We start from the raw sequence: 18,231 nt of genomic DNA, 5'->3' as shown, positions 1-18,231 counted from the left end.
GCAGTAGGGTTCGGAGACACCTACTAGACTATAAGTTCCTTCAGGGCAGGGACTGTGTCTATTTACTCTCAGTATATAGACTATTGATTGAACTCCAAGCGCACAATACAGTGCTGGGCAAAGAAGCCCTCATTAACTAGCATTGACTGCTAGGGCACATTCTCTGCACTTGAGGAACTCATCTCTGCATCCCCGAGAGTGGCTCCCACCCTTCCGGAATAATTCCAACCACATGACACCCAGATAAGAAAGAGCAATGTCTGGGAGAAATTCGCCCAAACCCAGGGTAAGATGGGTCAGCAGCAGAAGGCTAAGTGAGCGGCTTGAGCTAACTTTAAAGAGACAAACAAAAAGCCAGAGGAGAGAAACCACTAAGTCTGCAATGGAATCATGATCTCTGATTGCGCATTGGCGATAAGCCTCAGATAGACTTTAATTTCCTCTAGACTATAAGCTCATTGTGGGCAGGGAATGTGTCTACTTATTGTTATATTGTAGTCTCCCAAGTGCTTAGTACAGTGTTCTTCACACAGTAAGCTCTCAATAAATACGACTGAATGAATTGCACACTTCCAGTTTTCCCTGATTGCGTGTATTGACGCTCTTTTGAAAGTTTGAAAGTGCATGGGTAGGAGGTACAAATTTACCACTTAAGTGGTAGTGATAGGCTTAAATTCCCAATCGAATTAGAGACTTCAAGGTGTAGACAGACTGACCGGAAAGTGAGGGAAAGAGAAAGAAGCACTATGGGAAATCAAAACCACTTCTTCGGACATTAAAGGGCCCTTTACCCTGGCCACCAATTTCCATAGAGAAATATGGCTTTTCTTTGTGGCAGGTTTCCTGAAGCAAAGAATTTTCAACCTCCTAAAATATGACAGCCAGAAAATGAGATCTCTCCTGTCAGTGTCTGTGACATTTACTTGCTGATTTGCTCCAGCAACTCTTGCAGATTTTCAATTTGAATGTAGCCGCATAATAATTGTTTGTTTTCTCCCCCACACCCCACTCCCCCCTATCAACGCTCTCTAATCATTTTAGTTCCAAGTTGCACAAGGACCAGTCAAGGACATGAACTTTGCTAGGAAAATAACAGTGTATGGTGGGGATTTGGGTTTAGCCAGAGAAAAAGACATAAAAAGACATTGCATTGGAGTTTTAAAACCTGGGCGTGAGGGAAAACTTTTATTATTAGTATCATTTATGATCATGGTATTTTTTAAGTGCTTACTATGTACTGAGCTCTATGTTAGACTCAAAATGATCAGGTGCTATATGGGACTCACAGCTTAAATAGGAAGGAGAACAGGTATTGAACCCCCATTTTGCAAATGAGGGAACTGAGGCACAGAGAAGTTAAGTGCCTTGCCCAAGGTCACACAGCAGACAAGTGGCAAAGTCAGAATTAGAACCCGGGTCCTTCTAACTCGCAGTCCCGTGCTCTTTCCTAGGCTATGTTGCTTCTCACTGTTTTAAAATATTTTACTTGGGGAAAGTACTGGAGTGGGTTCAGAAAGCTTCTCTTTTTACTGACTTGCAGTACCAATGTATTCCATTTAAGAGGGGCAAAACAAGCAAGCAATCCATTGATTTTTCTTGTGCCAGTTTTTCTCCACTGCTTAGGGGGTGAGGGATTTCAAAAGTCTTATGTCTTACAAAAATGCAGCCATCTCTCCTGGGTGTCCTGTTGGGCAAAGGGGTAAGACTTGTAAACTTGTAAAGTCGTGTCTCATTGAAACTTCTGTTAATCATTTTTGCCTAGAAGAACAGCTTCATGATTTCCAAATGGGGAAGTCTATATCTCCAGATGCCGCAGAGGGCTAATTAGTTGTAATTATCTTTCGTCTTATTATTCCACTGTTCGATAAACATCTTTTGAGCACACTAATCAAGTTGTGAGAGGAAAATGGTGAGACTCCTCCTATAATTACTGTATGCCAGGCACCTCTTCAGCTCTTTTAATCAGAAGAGCAATAACCAAATATTGGATCAGAAAGGCAGATGGACTTCAAGATGATGGATCAGCTTTCCCCTGGGGGGTTGGTGAGGAAGGATTGCTGCCTGTCAATCATTTCATGCAACTGATTGTTTGGGTTCCTTTGCAAAAACTAGGGCTCTGTTTTGGACTTGCTTCCAAGAGGTTCAGGAATGAAGGTCTCCCTGCTGACCTATTTTTCTAGTCTGGCTTCCCTGGTTTGGAATTCCTGTCTCTCCCCACTCCAGTCCGTATTTCACCCTGCTGCACGGATCAATTATCAACAAAAAAATGTTCAGTCCTGCCCACTACTCAAGAGCCTCCAATGGCTGCCCACCCACCTCCACATCAAACAGAAACTGCTTACCACCTCACTAATCACGTACTCCAGCCCAACCTGCACACTCCCCTCCTCAGCTCCAGTTTACTCAGTGCACCCCGATCTCATCTATTTCACCACTGACCCCTTTCCCACATCCCTCCCCCTCCATATTCACCAGACCACCACTCTCTCCATCTTCAAAGCTTTATTAAAGTCAGATCTTCTCCAAGAGGGTTCCTGGGTTCTAATCCCAGCTCCATTATAATCCCAGCTCTACCACTTGTCTGCTGTGTGACCTTGGGCAAGTCACTTAACTTCTCTGTGCCTCAGTTATCTCATCTGTAAAATGAGGATTAATAATAATAATAATGATGGTGTTTGTTAAGCTAAGCACTTACTTTGTGCAAAGCACTGTTCTAAGCGCTGGACTGTGAGCCCTGTGTGGGGCAGGGGTGGTGTCCAACCTGATTAACATGCATCTACCCCAGTGCTTAGTACAGTGTGTGGCACATAGTAAGCACTTAACAAACATCATTAAAAAAAATTAAGTGCCCCTAGTTGAGTGATTGGAGAAGCAGAGATAAGCTCGTTGCAGGCAGGGAACATGTCTTCCAACGCTGTTTTATTGTACTCCTCCTGAACACTTAGTACAGGAAGCGCTCAGTACATATGATTGATTGACTGACAAGCGAATGATGGCCATAGTAATGCCTTGTGATTGTTCTCAGGGGAGCCCTGTCCCGAAAACGGAAGGAGCCCAGGTTCGGTATCAACGCATCACAGCTCCCCACGGAGTGACTACACTACTTACGCCAACAGCAACCACGCTGCCCCCAATAGCAATGCCTCACCCCCCGAAGGCTTCTCCTCAACCAGCCTGCAGACCAGCGACGTGGTCATCCACCGGAAGGAGAACGAAGGCTTCGGCTTTGTCATCATCAGCTCCCTCAACAGGCCTGAGTCCGGAGCGACAATAAGTGAGTGGGAGTTTCTCCCTTGACCCTTTTCTTTCAAGTTCTTGGCCCAAAGGGAATAGCTGTGATAATGATAACACTGATCATTGTGGTATTTGTTCATTCATTCATTCAATCGTATTTATTGAGCGCTTACTGTGTTCAGAGCACTGTTCTAAGCGCTTGGGAAGTACAAGTTAAGCACTTACTAAGGGCCAGACACTGTACTAAACCCTGGGGCATATTCAACATAATTAGGTCGGTTACAGCCTCTGTCCTACGTGGGGCTCAGAGTCTAAGTAAGAGGGAGAACCAGTATTTAATTCACCATTTTAAGTCAGTCAATTGTATTTATTGAGCACTTACTGTGTGCAGAGCACTTGGCTAAGGGCTTAGTGAAGTACAATAGAACAATAAACAGACGCATTCCCTGCCCACGGTGGGCTTACAGTCTAGATGAGGATGAGGAAACTTATGACTGAGGAAACTGTGGCCCAGAGGGAGTGTGTACAGGAAGTGGGGAAGAGGGAAGCAGGACCCTTCCTCAGGCAGTAGTCTCCATACCCCCAGACCTGAATATCCTAAAACTATGGGATGAAGAGGATGTGTAGGAGAATGGAGTTTTGTTGGTGCAGTGGGAGGGGACTTCAAGACTATGGTCATATTTGTATTCCCTTCTCCCTCCATTAAAACCCCACCAAACCCCCAGAAGTAGATATGCGGTGAAAAATATCAGCAAGAGGGATCTGATGATGGCATTTAATAAGTGCTTGCTACCTCCCAAGTGAAAATGTTATACTAAGCATTGGGATAGATAGAAGATAATTGGCTATAATCTGGGACCCACATGGGGTTCTAAGAGGGAGGGAGAGCAGATATATCATCCCCATTTTTCAAGCGAAGAACCCGAGGCCCAGACAAGTTAAGTAGCTCCCCCAAGGTCGCTAGAACCCTGGTCACCTGACTCGCAGGCCGTTGCTTTTTCCACTAGACCTCACTGTCTTTTCAGGAGGGCTTTGGATAGATCCCTGGAAAAGTGGTCAATCAATCAATCAATCATATTTGGTCCAGAGTGGGGATCCAGAAGGAAAGTTAAGGATGGCAAAGGGAAAATTAGGGGAGATGGAAAGTTTAGCCCTAACAGCGAGGTTGAATGTTTAGGAGGGCAACCAGTACCTGGTTACTCCAAGCACCCTGTTGGCACTGTCCAGATCATAGGCCAGACCTGGGCATGGCAGTGCCAATGTCCAGGTTGGGGCTGAGGATAAAAAGTTAGTCATGGGACAGATGGTCAGAGCCGTTTCATAGACTCAAAATGCAAGGCGCTGGCCTGCTTCCCCACAGGCCTTAGGGCCAGCTGAACTTAAGCTTAAGCATCCATCTTACCCACCTTTATGGGCACCATGTATAAGTCTTTTGGAGAGGGGAACTGTCATTTCTGCTACCGTCTGTGTTTCTACCTGTCCTGTTCTGGAAGTGCACTTGAAAACTGCCTCACTGAGTGGAGGTGGCATTGAGCTTGCAGGTCGTATCTCCCTGGAACAAAAACCTTTAGCTGGAGCTTATTCAGGAGCCATGTTTAATATCAAACCACCATTTTTACAAAATGGTATTTGTTAAGCAATTACTGTGTACTAAGCACCGGGGTAGTTACAAGCTAATCAGGTTCGACACAGTCCGTGTCCCACAAGGGGCTCACAGTCTTAATCCCCATTGTACATATGAGGGAACTGAGGCACAGAGAAGTGAAGTGACTTGCCCAAGGCCATAAAGCAGATGTGTGGTGGAGCTGGGATCAGAGCCCAGGTCTTCTGACTCCCAAGCTCGTGCTCTATTCAATAGACCACACTGCTTTTTTTGATCATGAAGCTGCTTCTCTTGATCGGGCTAACCCAGTTGGACAAGGGATGCAGAGCCAGGCACTTCCCAGGTGTTTAATTCTCATTCTTGGGATACCAGGAGTCCTGTGGGCCTTTGAAATGATGGGGATGGATTCCGGGGGTCAGGGGTCTGCTTTAGTTCACGCGGGGTCAGTCTTGCCCCTCCAGACCTGCTCCCAGCCCGAATGATGTTAACAAACTCAAGGAAGACTTTTTCCAAACATGAGAAACCCAATTCCTCCCTCAGGACCCTGCTGAGCTGCCAGTCAACGAGCGGCCCCAGGTGCCACAGACCTAGTGTCCTGCCATGTCCAGTTTGGAAGCATGTCAGATCAGCAGTCTGTCATCTGGGCATCTTCTTTGCCCCTCTGTGCTGCTTCCAGGCAGTCAAAAAAGAGTTAAATCAACCATTATCACCACCTCCCCTGCAAAAGAAGCACACACACATGCATACACCCACACACATGCATACAGATGCCCACCCCACCACCAGGAGCAAAAGTGCTATTCTCTGGTGGGTGTTTGTCAGCTGGAGCACCTCTCTTTAAAAAAAATGGTATTTATTAAGTCCTTACTATAATAATAATAATGATGGCATTTGTTAAGCACTTAGTATGTGCAAAGCACTGTTCTAAGTGCTGGGGAGGATACAAGGTGATCAGATTGTCCCACGTGGGGCTCACAGTCTTCATCCCCATTTTACAGATGAGGTAACTGAGGCACAGAGAAGTTAAGTGACTTGCCCAAAGTCACACAGCTGACAATTGGCAGAGCCGGGGTTTGAACCCGTGACGTCTGACTCCAAAGCCCGCGCTCTTTCCACTCTTTCCACTGAGCCATACTGCTACTATGTGCCAGGCACTGTACTAACCACTGGGGTAGATACCAGAAGATCAGGTTGGACACGGTCCCTGTCCCACATGGGACTCACTGTCTTAATCCCCATTTTGCAGATGAGGGAACTGAGGCATAGAGAAGTAAAGTGACTTGCTCAAGGTCACACAGCAGACAAGGAGAAGAGCCAGCATTAGAACCCAGGTCCTCTGACTCCCAGTCCTGTGGCCTCTCCAGTAGGCCATGCTGCTTCTCCCCCTGCCCTGTTTGTGGCCAGGTTGCTGTCGGACTGATGACATGGTTCATGTTCACCAGTTGAGAAGTCAGGTGTCTGGTCACTGTGGCTCATTCATCCACGACCTCAGTGGCACAAGCCTCTGAAGAAGCATCAGTGGGGTGCATCTCTTAGCTAACCACCTTTCCCACAGGAAAGGAGTTTCCACTCCAGCAAGGGGAATGATTGACAATGAGCCGCCATCCTCAGGGCCCCTCACACCACACTCCATGGGCTCCATGTAGAATTCCAGCAGTCAGGAAGAGCAGAAACTAGTTTTTAGTCCCAGCAAACGAGTGAGGGCTCCCTATGCACAACTGAGCATGTTCTGGCTTGGGCTAAGCAATGTTGACTTGAAAATCTCTAATGGGGAAAGTTGGAGGAAGCAGGGTTAATAATAATAATATTAAAATAATAGTTATCATGGGTGGTGGTATTTGTTCAGTGCTTACTATGTGCCAAGCATTGTACTAAGAACTGGGTAGATATAAGCAATCAATTGTATTTATTGAGCGCTTACTGTGTGCAGAGCACTGTACTAAGCGCTTGGGAAGTACAAGTTGGCAACATATAGAGACAGTCCCGACCCAACAGTGGGCTCACAGTCTAAAAGATATAAGATAATCTGTCTCTCCCTAGACTGTAAACCTACTGTGAGCAGGGAACATGTCTACTAATGTAGATGTATTGTACTGTCCCAAGCCCTTAGTAGTGTGCTCTGCACACAGTAAGTGCCCAGTAAATGACACTGGCGTGATGATGATGATGAAAATAATCAGTTTGGGTGTATTTAGGATGAAGAAAGTGTTGCTCGGTGTTCGTGGTAATCAGCATTTTATCCAACCCCTGTAAACCAAACCCAGAGGTCAGAATGGTTTAAATTTTATAAATCATTCATATTAATGTCTTTCTCCCCTTCTAGACTGTAAGATCATTATGGGCAGGGAAAGTGTCTGCTAATTCTGTTGTACTCTCTCAAGTACTTCAGTGCTCTGTGCATAGTAAAGCGCTCATTGAGTACCATTGATTGATTTCCAGTCTGGGTCACAACTTAAATGAGAAGTGTAGCCAGCGCCTGAGGCCAGGTGGTTTTGCCCTGTGTGGATATGCTGTCCAATCAATCAATCAATCAATCGTATTTATTGAGCGCTTACTATGTGCAGAGCACTGTACTAAGCGCTTGGGAAGTACAAATTGGCAGTCCAGAACCCTTGTCTTTCTGCACAGGTGCCAGCACAAAAAGTACAAGTTCAGAAATTCCAGGCACACGGGCTCAAGGGCTTTTGGTGACTCTCATGGCTTGTTGACTCTCTTGGTGGTCCAGGAGCTTTTCCTAGCATCAGTTTCCATGACCTTTGTAGAGTCTTTGAACAGGGTTGCAATCAATCGAGAGAGAGAAGTAAATAACAGGCCTGCTACCCTCCCTCGTGATGAGAAATGAGTTGGATATGAGCCCATAAATCCATGAGACTGGCCTTGATTTCCCGGAGCTTCGTGATCACAGGGCAGCCAAACTTGGATTTCTTGGCAGGGGCCGCAGAAAACGCAAAGGGTGTAAAAATAAACTAATCAGCGTCTTCCATCCCCAAAGCTAAATTTTATTAGCTTCATCCAGAGTGGAAAGATTTCAAATATAAGGAACCAATCAATGATCGGTATTTACTGAGTGCTTACTGTGGGCAGAGCATTATATTAAACTCTTGTGAGAGTACAGTTGTATTGGCAGACATTTTCAGGTGCCTATCTCTTTTTTTTTAATGGTACTTGTTGAGCGCTTGCTACATGCCAGGCACTATACTAAGGACTGGAGGAGATACAAATTAATCAGGTTGGAAACAGTCCATGTCCCACATGGGGCTCACAGTCGTAACCACCATTTTTTACAGATGAGAGAAGTTCAGTGACTTACCCAAGGTCACCCAGCAGACAAGTGGTAGAGCTGGGATTAGAATCCAGATCTTCAGATTCCCAGGCCCTGAATCTATTCACTAGGCCACGCTGCTTCTTGTCTCGTGCCCATCCGCTCTGAAACATGGGTCAGCAGTGACCACCCAGAATGTGCCTCTGGCCTGGGGCCAGACCAAATTCAGCCTCGAGCCTTCAAAGAGGAAATGATAATCCCCAAACTGGTCAGTCCATCCCAGGAGGTGGAGTGAGATAACACCCACTCCTTTCTTTTCTTCTCCTGTGGAAAAGTAAGCTTCCTTTCCAAGTGACTTGTATTTACCTGCATCGCAGCACTTATTATGCCCTGAAAAGCCTCCTGCTTAGAGTTTCCAGCCTGTGCTTTTTCTACTAGGCCTTGCTGGCTTCAGGGCCGTGAGCCAGAATGTGAAACCGAAGGGAAAAAAATAACATCCCAGGCTTCCAAGTGTTTTGAAAATTGGCTTTGAATGTTGGCAAAGAGGATAAGCTGCCTAGCTTTTATGCCCTGTGGAGGAAAAGTGAGGAAAAGGGGAATGTGTGGGCCCTGCCCCTGATGAGCTACGAGAGCAATGGTCGACTGGACCACATTCAGCCAACCAACTTCTCTGGTCCCCATCTCTGTTCCTTTTGGGGATGAGTCAGTGAGTGAGTATCTGGAACGCAAGTATCAAGAATGACACATTTGAAATGCCTATGGCTCATATTCATTCATTCAATCGTATTTATTGAGCGCTTACTGTGTGCAGAGCACTGTACTAAGTGCTTGGGAAGTACAAGTCGGCATATCTTAAGCTGTTCATTACAAATCATTATCAATGGTATTTATTTGAGTGCTCACTAAGTACAGAGAAGCAGCGAGGCTCAGTGGAAAGAGCACGGGCTTTGGAGTCAGAGGTCACAGGTTCAAATCCCAGCTCTGCCAATTGTCAACTGTGTGACTTTGGGCAAGTCACTTAACTTTTCTGTGCCTCAGTTACCTCATCTGTAAAATGGGAATTAAGACTGTGAGCCCCCCGTGGGACAACCTGATCACCTTGTAACCTCCCCAGTGCTTAGAACAGTGCTTTGCACATAGTAAGCACCCAATAAATGCCATTATTATTATTATTATTATTATTATTATTATTATTATTATTACAGAGCACTGTATTATATGTTTGGGAGAGTACAATACAACAGAGTTGCCAGGAGCTCTCAGTCTTTGCAACAATTCATTCCCTCCAGTTTTCTTTCCTGGGTTATTTTCAAATAACATTGCGTCTTCATGATTCACTATTTTTAGAGCTCTAAGACTAGGCCTAGTTCAGGATTCATTTTTTATTTCCAAAATTCTTTGAACCTGGCATCTCCAAAGTCAAGCCCGATCTTACAGTAAAAATGACAGAAACAAAAAGGAAAGGGGAAGTTTGGAGGGCTCAGTTCAGAGCACCGAGACATTTCATTCCTTAAAATGGAAAATTGAATGCAAACATTTCACTTTTTTGTATGGCAAACAATCTGAACCGTAGGTCACTAAACTGAGCATGAGTACCCATAGAAGGGCCCACAATTCTTATTCTCCAGGCAATGGATGAGGCAAGCCATCAAGAACCCATGGAGCCAAGTGATGCATTGTATTTTTTTTTAAAGTCTTGGCCATTTTTCCTCTTGCTTGACGGGAGCCCATAAATCATAAGTTTCCTCCACCAGGGAATCACAGCACAGAAGTGTTTTTATTACTGTTTTCAAAGGATCCCCAGGCAGAGACAGGCCAGCGTCTAGCATCTCAGCTTCTCCGCTTTCCTAAAAGCTTATAGATTTGTGAGAAGTGAATCTTTCCCCGAGGTTTAGATCCTGCAGCACCTTGTTACCCACTAAGTAGTTCAGGTGAAATTGCAGCTTAAAAAGTACCCTCGATCATAGGTTCCGGTTCATCACTCAGTCAATAAAGCTGTTTTCTCCTGTGGTCCCTAGGGCATCTGGGGAATTCAGAGCCCAAAGTTAACTTTTTTCAAGACAGTTTTCTGTCTAATCTGTGCAGTGCCTTGCATTGTGGGGGCAGATCATTTTTCAGTTTAACATCCATTTTGGGGAATCAAGAGGCAATCAGGGCAATGTGTGGTAGGGGGATGGTATTTCCTTAATTACCACCTCCATGCCATCCCATAACTACTCCCATCCAACAATCACACTCAGAGCAAGAATATGCCAGGAAGCAGCATGGCCTAATGGAAAGAGCATGGGCTTGGGAGTCAGAGGACCTGGGATCTAATCCCGGATCTGCCAATTTCTTTTCATGTAACTTCTCTGGACCTCAATTCTCCCCCCTACTTAGATGGTGAGTATCTTGTCTATCTTGCCTGCCTCTAGCCTTGGAATACTCTCCTTCTTCATATGCAACAGATTAATAATAATAATAATAATAATAATAATTGTGATATTTGTTAAGCGCTTATATGTCAAGCATTGTAGTAAGTGGTGGAACAGGTACAAGATAATCAGGTCAAACACAGTCTCTGTCCCACATGGAGCTGTGCACGGCCTTGAGGAAGGATTACAGGTCTGGAAGTTAGAGGTTCAAATCCTTACTCCTGGACTTGGACTCCTCCACTTGTCTGCCGTGTGACCTTGGTCAAGTAACTTAGCTTCTCTTTGCCTCAGCTACCTCAGGATTAAATACCTGCCCTCCTTCCCCCTTGGACTGTGAGCCTTATCTGGAACAGGGACTGGGTCCAGCCTGTACTATTTAGACTGTAAACTTGTTGTGGGCCAGGAATATGTCTGTTTATTATTGCATTCCAAGTGCTTAGTACAGTGCTCTGCACACAGTAAGCATTCAATAAATATGATTGAGTGACTATGCCTAGTACAGTGCTTAGCATATAGTAAGCCCTTAACACATACGACAATTCATATTGTTAATATTGCCTCAGTCAAGCCATCCCTTATCCTTTCTGAGCCCTGAGTTCTTCACTTGCCCCTCTGTACCTACCAGGAATATTGTGAGGACCAAATGAGACTGTTGATGGGACAGCGTTTGGGAAAACTGAGAGTGCTTTGTAAGTTTGAGGTGGTACAATTAGTCTTATGAGTATTAGGCTCCATGGCATCTTTGTGTGAGAATTCCTTCCCGGGCAGCAGAACCCCATTTGGAAGTATGGGCAGGGTGGCACAGCATAACGACCTCTCACCACTCCGCTGAAACATCTTACCTTAAGCCCCTCAAATCCATCAATCAATGGGGTTCATTGATTGCTAAGCACATAGCACTTAGCAAATATTAGTATTCATTCAGTTGTATTGTGTGTTTACTGTGTTCAGAGCCCTGTACTAAGCACTTGGAAAGTACAATTCGGCAACAAATAGACACTGTCCCTACCCAACAACAGGCTCACAGTCATTCATTCATTCAATCGTATTTATTGAGCACTTACTGTGAGCAGAGCACTGTACTAAGCACTTGGGAAGTACAAGTTTGCAACATATAGAGACAGTCCCTACCCAATAGTGGGCTCACAGTCTAGAAGAGGAAGGGGGAGTCTTAGTACTTATGTTCCTAAGCACTTTGTACAGAACTATACACAAAGCAGGGACCCAGCAAATAACCCTAATAATAATGATAATAAAAAAGAGCTTATTTGGACAGTACTATTCTATCAGATCCTGGGGCATAATCACTGGACCTAATAAGGGGAGACAGCAGGCCAGGCAGGACTTCACTTACAAAGAGTTGGATTTTTCTCTGGGGATCTCTGTGTCAGAAGAACTTCAGAGGGACTGGTATCTCACAATTCTTTTTTTTTATGGTATTTGTTAACTGCTTACTATGTGCCAGGCACTGTACTAAGCACCGGGGTAGATACAAGCTAATCAAGTGGGACATAGTCCATGTCCTACATGAGGCTCACAGTCTTAATCCCCATCGTACAGATGAGGTAACTGAGACCCTGAGAAGTGAAGTGATTGCCTCAAATCACAAAGCAGACAAGTGGTGAAACCGGGATTAAAACCCAGGTCCTTCTGAGTCCCAGGCCTATGCTGTATTTACTAGCCCACGCTGTTTCTCTAAGTTCTTCAGGGCCTCAAGACAGAAAGGAAAGCATGCCATCAAAATGCCCCCTCCAAGACCAAGTCCTTCTCCGCCCTTTCCCGCTCCGTCCAGTCTCTTGGAGCCCAATCAGAGTCATTGGATTATTTCATTCATTCATCCAATTGAGTGCTTACTGTGTGCAAAGCACTGTACTCAGTGTTTGGGAGAGTACAGTATAACGATAAACAGACACATTCTCTGCCTACAACAAGGTTACAATCTAGAGACTCATCTATGGGTGCTCAGCTCCTGACCCCGGCAGAAAGAGCCACCAAACGCAGGTGGAAGTTGCAGAGCAGAAGAGTCCCAAGGAGCACAGCCCCTGTTCACCATTCTGCACACTGATACCCTCTGTGCCCAACCCTATGGTCAGTCTGCCCTGTGCCCCCAAGGAAGAGGGTAGTCTGGCCATGCCACCTACCTGATTCGTCGCATATGGCAGGCTATTCATTCATTCAATTGTATTTATTGAGTGCTTACTGTGTGCAGAGCACTGTACTAAGCGCTTACAATCTGCCTTGTTTGAAGACTTGTGGCCCCAGGAGGAGCACTCTGAGCTCACTGGAAATCAGTCAATCACATCTATTGAGCGTTTACTGTGGGAAGAGCACTGTACTAAGCGCTTGGGAGAATACAGTAGAACAGAGTTGGTAGACATGTCCCTGCCCACAGTGAGTTTATGGTCTAGAGACGAGTTTACAGTCTAACACACCTGGATAGATGGAGGAGGTTTCACTTCTCTCTTTCCTCCCCAGCACCACCCCCTCTATGTCACACACACACACACACACACACACACACACACACACACACACACACACACACACACACACACACACACACACACACATGCATGCACCTGTGGAAGACACCCTCCTCCACAGAGGACTTCCTAGTCATTCTCCTTATCCCCAGGGGGGAGGAAAATTCAGCTCAGTGATAATAGGAAAATAAGGCTAGAACAATGAGTCCTGATTTCAGACCATCTGAAAGACTACTCAAGTGCTTTCAACTTTCAAAGGAGACCTTCCATCCTGCCTGTAAGGTGGGAAAGGCCCAGAAAGCAGCTCCCCCATTTTTCAGATAGACACCAGTCCCAGGGTTCACCAAATCTTGGAACTAGATGTGATTTCTCTGGGCGTGTTCCCGGCAGCCACGAGCACCGAGTTTTCTTTTGGTCCAGGGTACAGAGTTACATTTCTCCCCATTAAAACCCAATATCCTATCAGTTGAACTGAGCCTTCAGCTTCTGGGGGGAATTGAAGATCTAATTAATATTCATGTATCCTGCCAAATCCCATATTGAAGAGGACAGCTGGCTCTGAAGGGATCATTTGCCAGTTTAGCGTCCGTTTCCATTTTACATTAAGAAAATATTGCAAGGTGTTATTATCCTTCAGAGGGCTTGGGGGATACGGTGGGGCCTTGCTAGTGGTTTTGACATTTACCTATTGTAACAGCAAAAATGCGTGAAGATAGACAAGTGACGTTTTAGAAACACAATCTGGGAAGCATCCTAAAGCGATGGAACATGTTGTGGCCATAAGATGAGGATGGTGGATTGTCTGTGACTCTGGCTTGGAATGAGGCAATGAGGCACCCGTTCTTCCCAGGCATGCTGACAAATAACTCAGAGCTGAGAGACCCTCTGTGTGTGAAATGGGGAATGTTCTTTCAGAGCAGGGCTTTGTGGCATTTCCATAGCCCCAGATTGGTGGGAGACATATTGTGCATATTCTGAAAGACGGCTTTTAGGAAAAATGAGATGGTCTTGCTGTTGCTATTGGTCAGAGCCGATGTACCACAATTTTTTTTCATTTTTTAATGGCATTTGTTAAGCACTTACTCTGTGCCAGACACTGTACTAAGCACTGGGGTAGATACAAGCTAATCATGTTGACACCAATCAATCTGCGCATCAGGCAGAAACTCCTCACCCTGGGCTTCAAGGCTCTCCATCACCTCGCCCCCTCCTACCTCACCTCCCTTCTCTCCTTCTACTGCCCAGCCCGCACCCTCCGCTCCTCTGCCGCTAATCTCCTCACCGTACCTCGTTCTCGCCTGTCCCGCCGTCGACCCCCAGCCCACGTCATCCCCCGGGCCTGGAATGCCCTCCCTCCCCACATCCGCCAAGCTAGCTCTCTTCCTGCCTGCAAGGCCCTACTGAGAGCTCACCTCCTCCAGGAGGCCTTCCCAGACTGAGCCCCTTCCTTTCTCTCCCCCTCATCCCCCCTCCATCCCCCCATCTTACCTCCTTCCCTTCCCCACAGCACCTGTATATATGTATATATGTTTGTACATATTTGTTACTCTATTTATTTATTTTACTTGTACATATCTATTCTATTTATTTTATTTTGTTAGTATGTTTGGTTTTGTTCTCTGTCTCCCCCTTTTAGACTGTGAGCCCACTGTTGGGTAGGGACTGTCTCTATATGTTGCCAACCTGTACTTCCCAAGCGCTTAGTACAGTGCTCTGCACACAGTAAGCGCTCAATAAATACGATTGATGATGATGATGATGACACCGTCCATGTCCCATTTGGGACTCAGCGTCTTAGTCCCCATTTTACAGATGAGGGAACTGAAGCCCAGAAAAGTGAAGTGACTTGCCAGAGGTCACACAGCAAATAGCTGATGTGGGATCAAAACCCAGGTCCTTGTGGCTCCCAGGCCTGTGCTTGATACACTAGGCCACTTGGTACCTAGACCACATGGGCTCCCACCACTCTCATGTGCCCTGCCTGGATCAGGAGTATCAGGAACAGCCACAGATGTTACTGGTCCTTGTGGATGGGTTACCGCGTGCCCCAGTGCTGTGCTCTGTCTCGGGAGGAGAATTACACAGACTAACAGCAGTTACTCAGCCACCCGGGGGAGAATTGTTATTTTTATAGTACTTGTTAAGCATTTACTATGTGCAAGCACTGTATTAAGCACTAGGGTAGACTGGACACAGTCCCTGTCCTACATGGGGCTCACAGTCTAAGTAGGAGGGAGTAGGATTTAATCCCCATTTTACAGATGAGGTAGCTGAGAGACAGAGAATTTAAATGACTTACCTGAGATCACCCAGCGGGCACATGGCAGAGCTGGGATTAGAACCCAGGTTGTCTGATTTCCAGGCCCCTGCTCTTTCCACGAGGCCATGCTGCTTCTCTGATAAAAACCCAACCCCCTTACCATGCCCCAGTTTGGTGGGATCCACAGTTCACCCACCACTTGCCTTCACTACAGGCAACCTGGAATATGGCCTGCATAGCCTTACATGCTTGGGACTAGGATAAGATTGCCCTTGGCTGAGCAACTGCCAGACAGATTTCTTTTGGGCATATCAAAGAATGCCAAGAAATCTTTCGGAAAGGAAGCAGCCACTGTCTGCCTTGGATGATGGAGTCATCTGCCCATCTGGGAGGAGGGAGCTGGTCCACTTGTCCCAGTTAGGTCCCTTCCAGCCTTGTTCTTTCGCCTTTTTTTCTGTGATTCTGTGGCTCAGTGTTTACAGTCCAGTACTGTACTTGATTCTGGGTCTGGCTATCATGCTGTTCCCTGAGCTTCGGCCCTAAAAGAGCCTGGCCATTTCTGATTCACTGGCCCCAGGCTAGTCTCTTCCCTACTGTTCTCTCTCAGCAGATCTCTGCTGGGCATCCACGTTGGAGATTGTATCTCATCTAGTCATTTTCCCTGCCCTCTTTCTGCTAGATCCCTTGCTTACAGCTCACTCAGCTTTAGCAGCAGTAGCACTAATGGACTGCCCACTGTGGGCAGACCACCCTAATAGTTAATAATAGGCTGTGGTCTTTGTTCGGCATTTACTACATGGCAGACGCTGTACTAAGCGCTGGTGTCGATTCAAGATAATCAGGTTGGACACAGTCCCTGTCCCACATGGGGCTCACAGTCTGTAGGAGGGAGAACAGGAATTGAAACCCTTTTTAAGATGTATTTCACAGAGTTATAAGAAGCAATCCCTACCTTCAGGAGTTTATAGTTTAATAAGGAAGACAGAAGAGATAAATTGATGGAACAAAAATGAGGAGTTAGAATAAATGCCATGGGAGAAATAAATCGGCCACACGTAATTACTCTCCCCCTTTTAAAGCATTTCTGAAGACCCATCTCCTCCAAGAGGCCTTCTGTGACTAAGCCCCCCTTTTCCTCTTCCCCCATTCCCTTCTGCATCGCCCTGACTTGCTCCCTTTGTTCTTCTCTCCTCCCAGCCCCCAACACTTATGTCCATATCTGTATTTTATTTATGTATATTAATGTCTGTCTCCCCTTCTGGACTGTAAGCTCGTTATGGGCTGGGAATGTGTCTTTTTATTGTTGTATTGTACTCTCCCAATTGATTAAGTCAATCAATCATTCATATTTATTGAGTGCTTACTATGTGCAGGGCACTGTATTAGAAACTTGGGAGAGTACAGCATAACAATATAACAGACATGTTCCCTGCCCACAGCGATAAACAGATGAGGTCTTTTTGCTGTCAGCCACTCTCCCATCCTCCTCGGAAGCTCGGCTGTGTTTCAGCACTGTTGGATAGGTTGCTTTCCGGAGCCTCAGGGCAGTGCTCCCATTTTGCCATCCTATGCTACAGGTGCTACCCGGGTGGCGCTGACAAAATTGCTCAGAGTATCAGACGTGAAGCATAGAGTGGGCTTCACTCTCCCAGTCTCCCAGCTTCATACAAGGTGGGACTGAGGGCCATGCTTGCTAGAGGAGAAGGTGGGACTTGTAAATCCCGGTAGCTGTGGCCCCTGGGAACCAGAGACAGAAGGGGAGACTGCAGCCTTGCAAAAGAGTATACTGGAACCAAGTTGTGCCCCGCTTCCCCAGCCAATGGGGTCCTTAGTTTCCCTACCTTGGGACTTGCTTGTGGCATATGAGCCTGGCTATATCCAGCTCTCTTGTCTCAGTTTTCCCTTCCTTGTCTGTGGTACAAGTAGAGGCAGTATGGCCTAATGGACAGAGCACAGGCTTGGGAGTCAGAAGGATCTATGTTCTCATCCCTTCACTGCCACTTTTCTGCTTTGCGACCTTGGACAAGTCACTTAATTTATCTGGGCCTCAGTTATTTCTTCTCTAAAATGGGGATTAAGAGAGTGAGCCCCATATCTACCCCAGTACTTGGAACAGTGCTTGACACAAAGTAAGTGCTTAACAATTATATTATTATTATCATTATCATTATTATCTCACTCGAGTTAGTGTCTCAGGCTAATTTCTGGAGCCTCAAGAGAACATTCCTGAACTGTTGATCAGAGGATATGTGGGTTTTAGACAAGTTTGAGGATATTCCAGATTCGGCAGACTTCATCACGTAGGGAGGATTTGAAAAAGGCAACCTGCCGTTTGTCCCCTGAGTATCTGAGCGCTCCAAGGCTGACTGTCAGTCAGTCAGTCGTATTTATTGAGTGCTTACTGTGTGTACAGCACTGTACTAAGTGCTTGGGAGAATTCAATAAAACAGTAAACAGACACATTCCCTGCCCACCATGAGCCAACTGGAGCAGTGTGGTTGTGTCTGTTTTGGTGTGAAAACTAATATCAAAGAGGCCTTTCCATCTAAATCATGGTGGGCCGCATGTCCCCGCTTCCCCAGGAACCCATTCCCAGAAAATGATTGTGTTGATGCATTTTAGGAAAGTGTGGAAAAGGGCTGAAAGTGGAGCCGAGGTACGTCAGGGCCTCTTTTGGGTTTTGTGATTGCATTAAAAATGCACAAGATACACTTCTGCCTTAATCCTGGGGCACCTCATCACCACGGAAATATAACAACGTCTGATTGAGGTCCTTAATAGATCTCTTAAAATGTGTTCACCATTGGCATGGGAGGCAGTATTAGCCAATTCAGAATGAGGCTACCTTCTGCTGACCCATATTATTCTTCAAGTAAATGTCCTTTCTGTCTGTGGTTAAGCAGTCTCAGGACCTTCCAATTATATGACATACACTTGAAGTCAATCACTCAGCCTGAAGAGTGTCCCTCTCTGAA

The 18,231-nt window shown here is 45.9% G+C and overlaps 1 protein-coding gene across 4 annotated transcripts in view; it reads left to right on the top strand.

Moving 5' to 3' along the window:
• The window catches only part of MAGI2 (membrane associated guanylate kinase, WW and PDZ domain containing 2), an 825,111-nt gene that overhangs the window by 736,285 nt on the left and 70,595 nt on the right, over positions 1-18,231 (top strand). For all 4 annotated transcript variants that reach the window (XM_038740978.1, XM_038740977.1, XM_038740979.1 and 1 more), the window contains one exon: positions 3,026-3,274. In XM_038740978.1, coding sequence (XP_038596906.1) covers positions 3,026-3,274 — 249 coding nt within the window. The remainder of the gene's footprint in view (positions 1-3,025; positions 3,275-18,231) is intronic.

The sequence above is a fragment of the Tachyglossus aculeatus genome (genome assembly GCF_015852505.1).
Source record: "Tachyglossus aculeatus isolate mTacAcu1 chromosome 12 unlocalized genomic scaffold, mTacAcu1.pri SUPER_6_unloc_1, whole genome shotgun sequence".
In the NCBI taxonomy this organism is placed as follows: Eukaryota; Metazoa; Chordata; class Mammalia; order Monotremata; family Tachyglossidae; genus Tachyglossus; species Tachyglossus aculeatus.
This window is presented reverse-complemented; position numbering and strand designations above follow the sequence as displayed.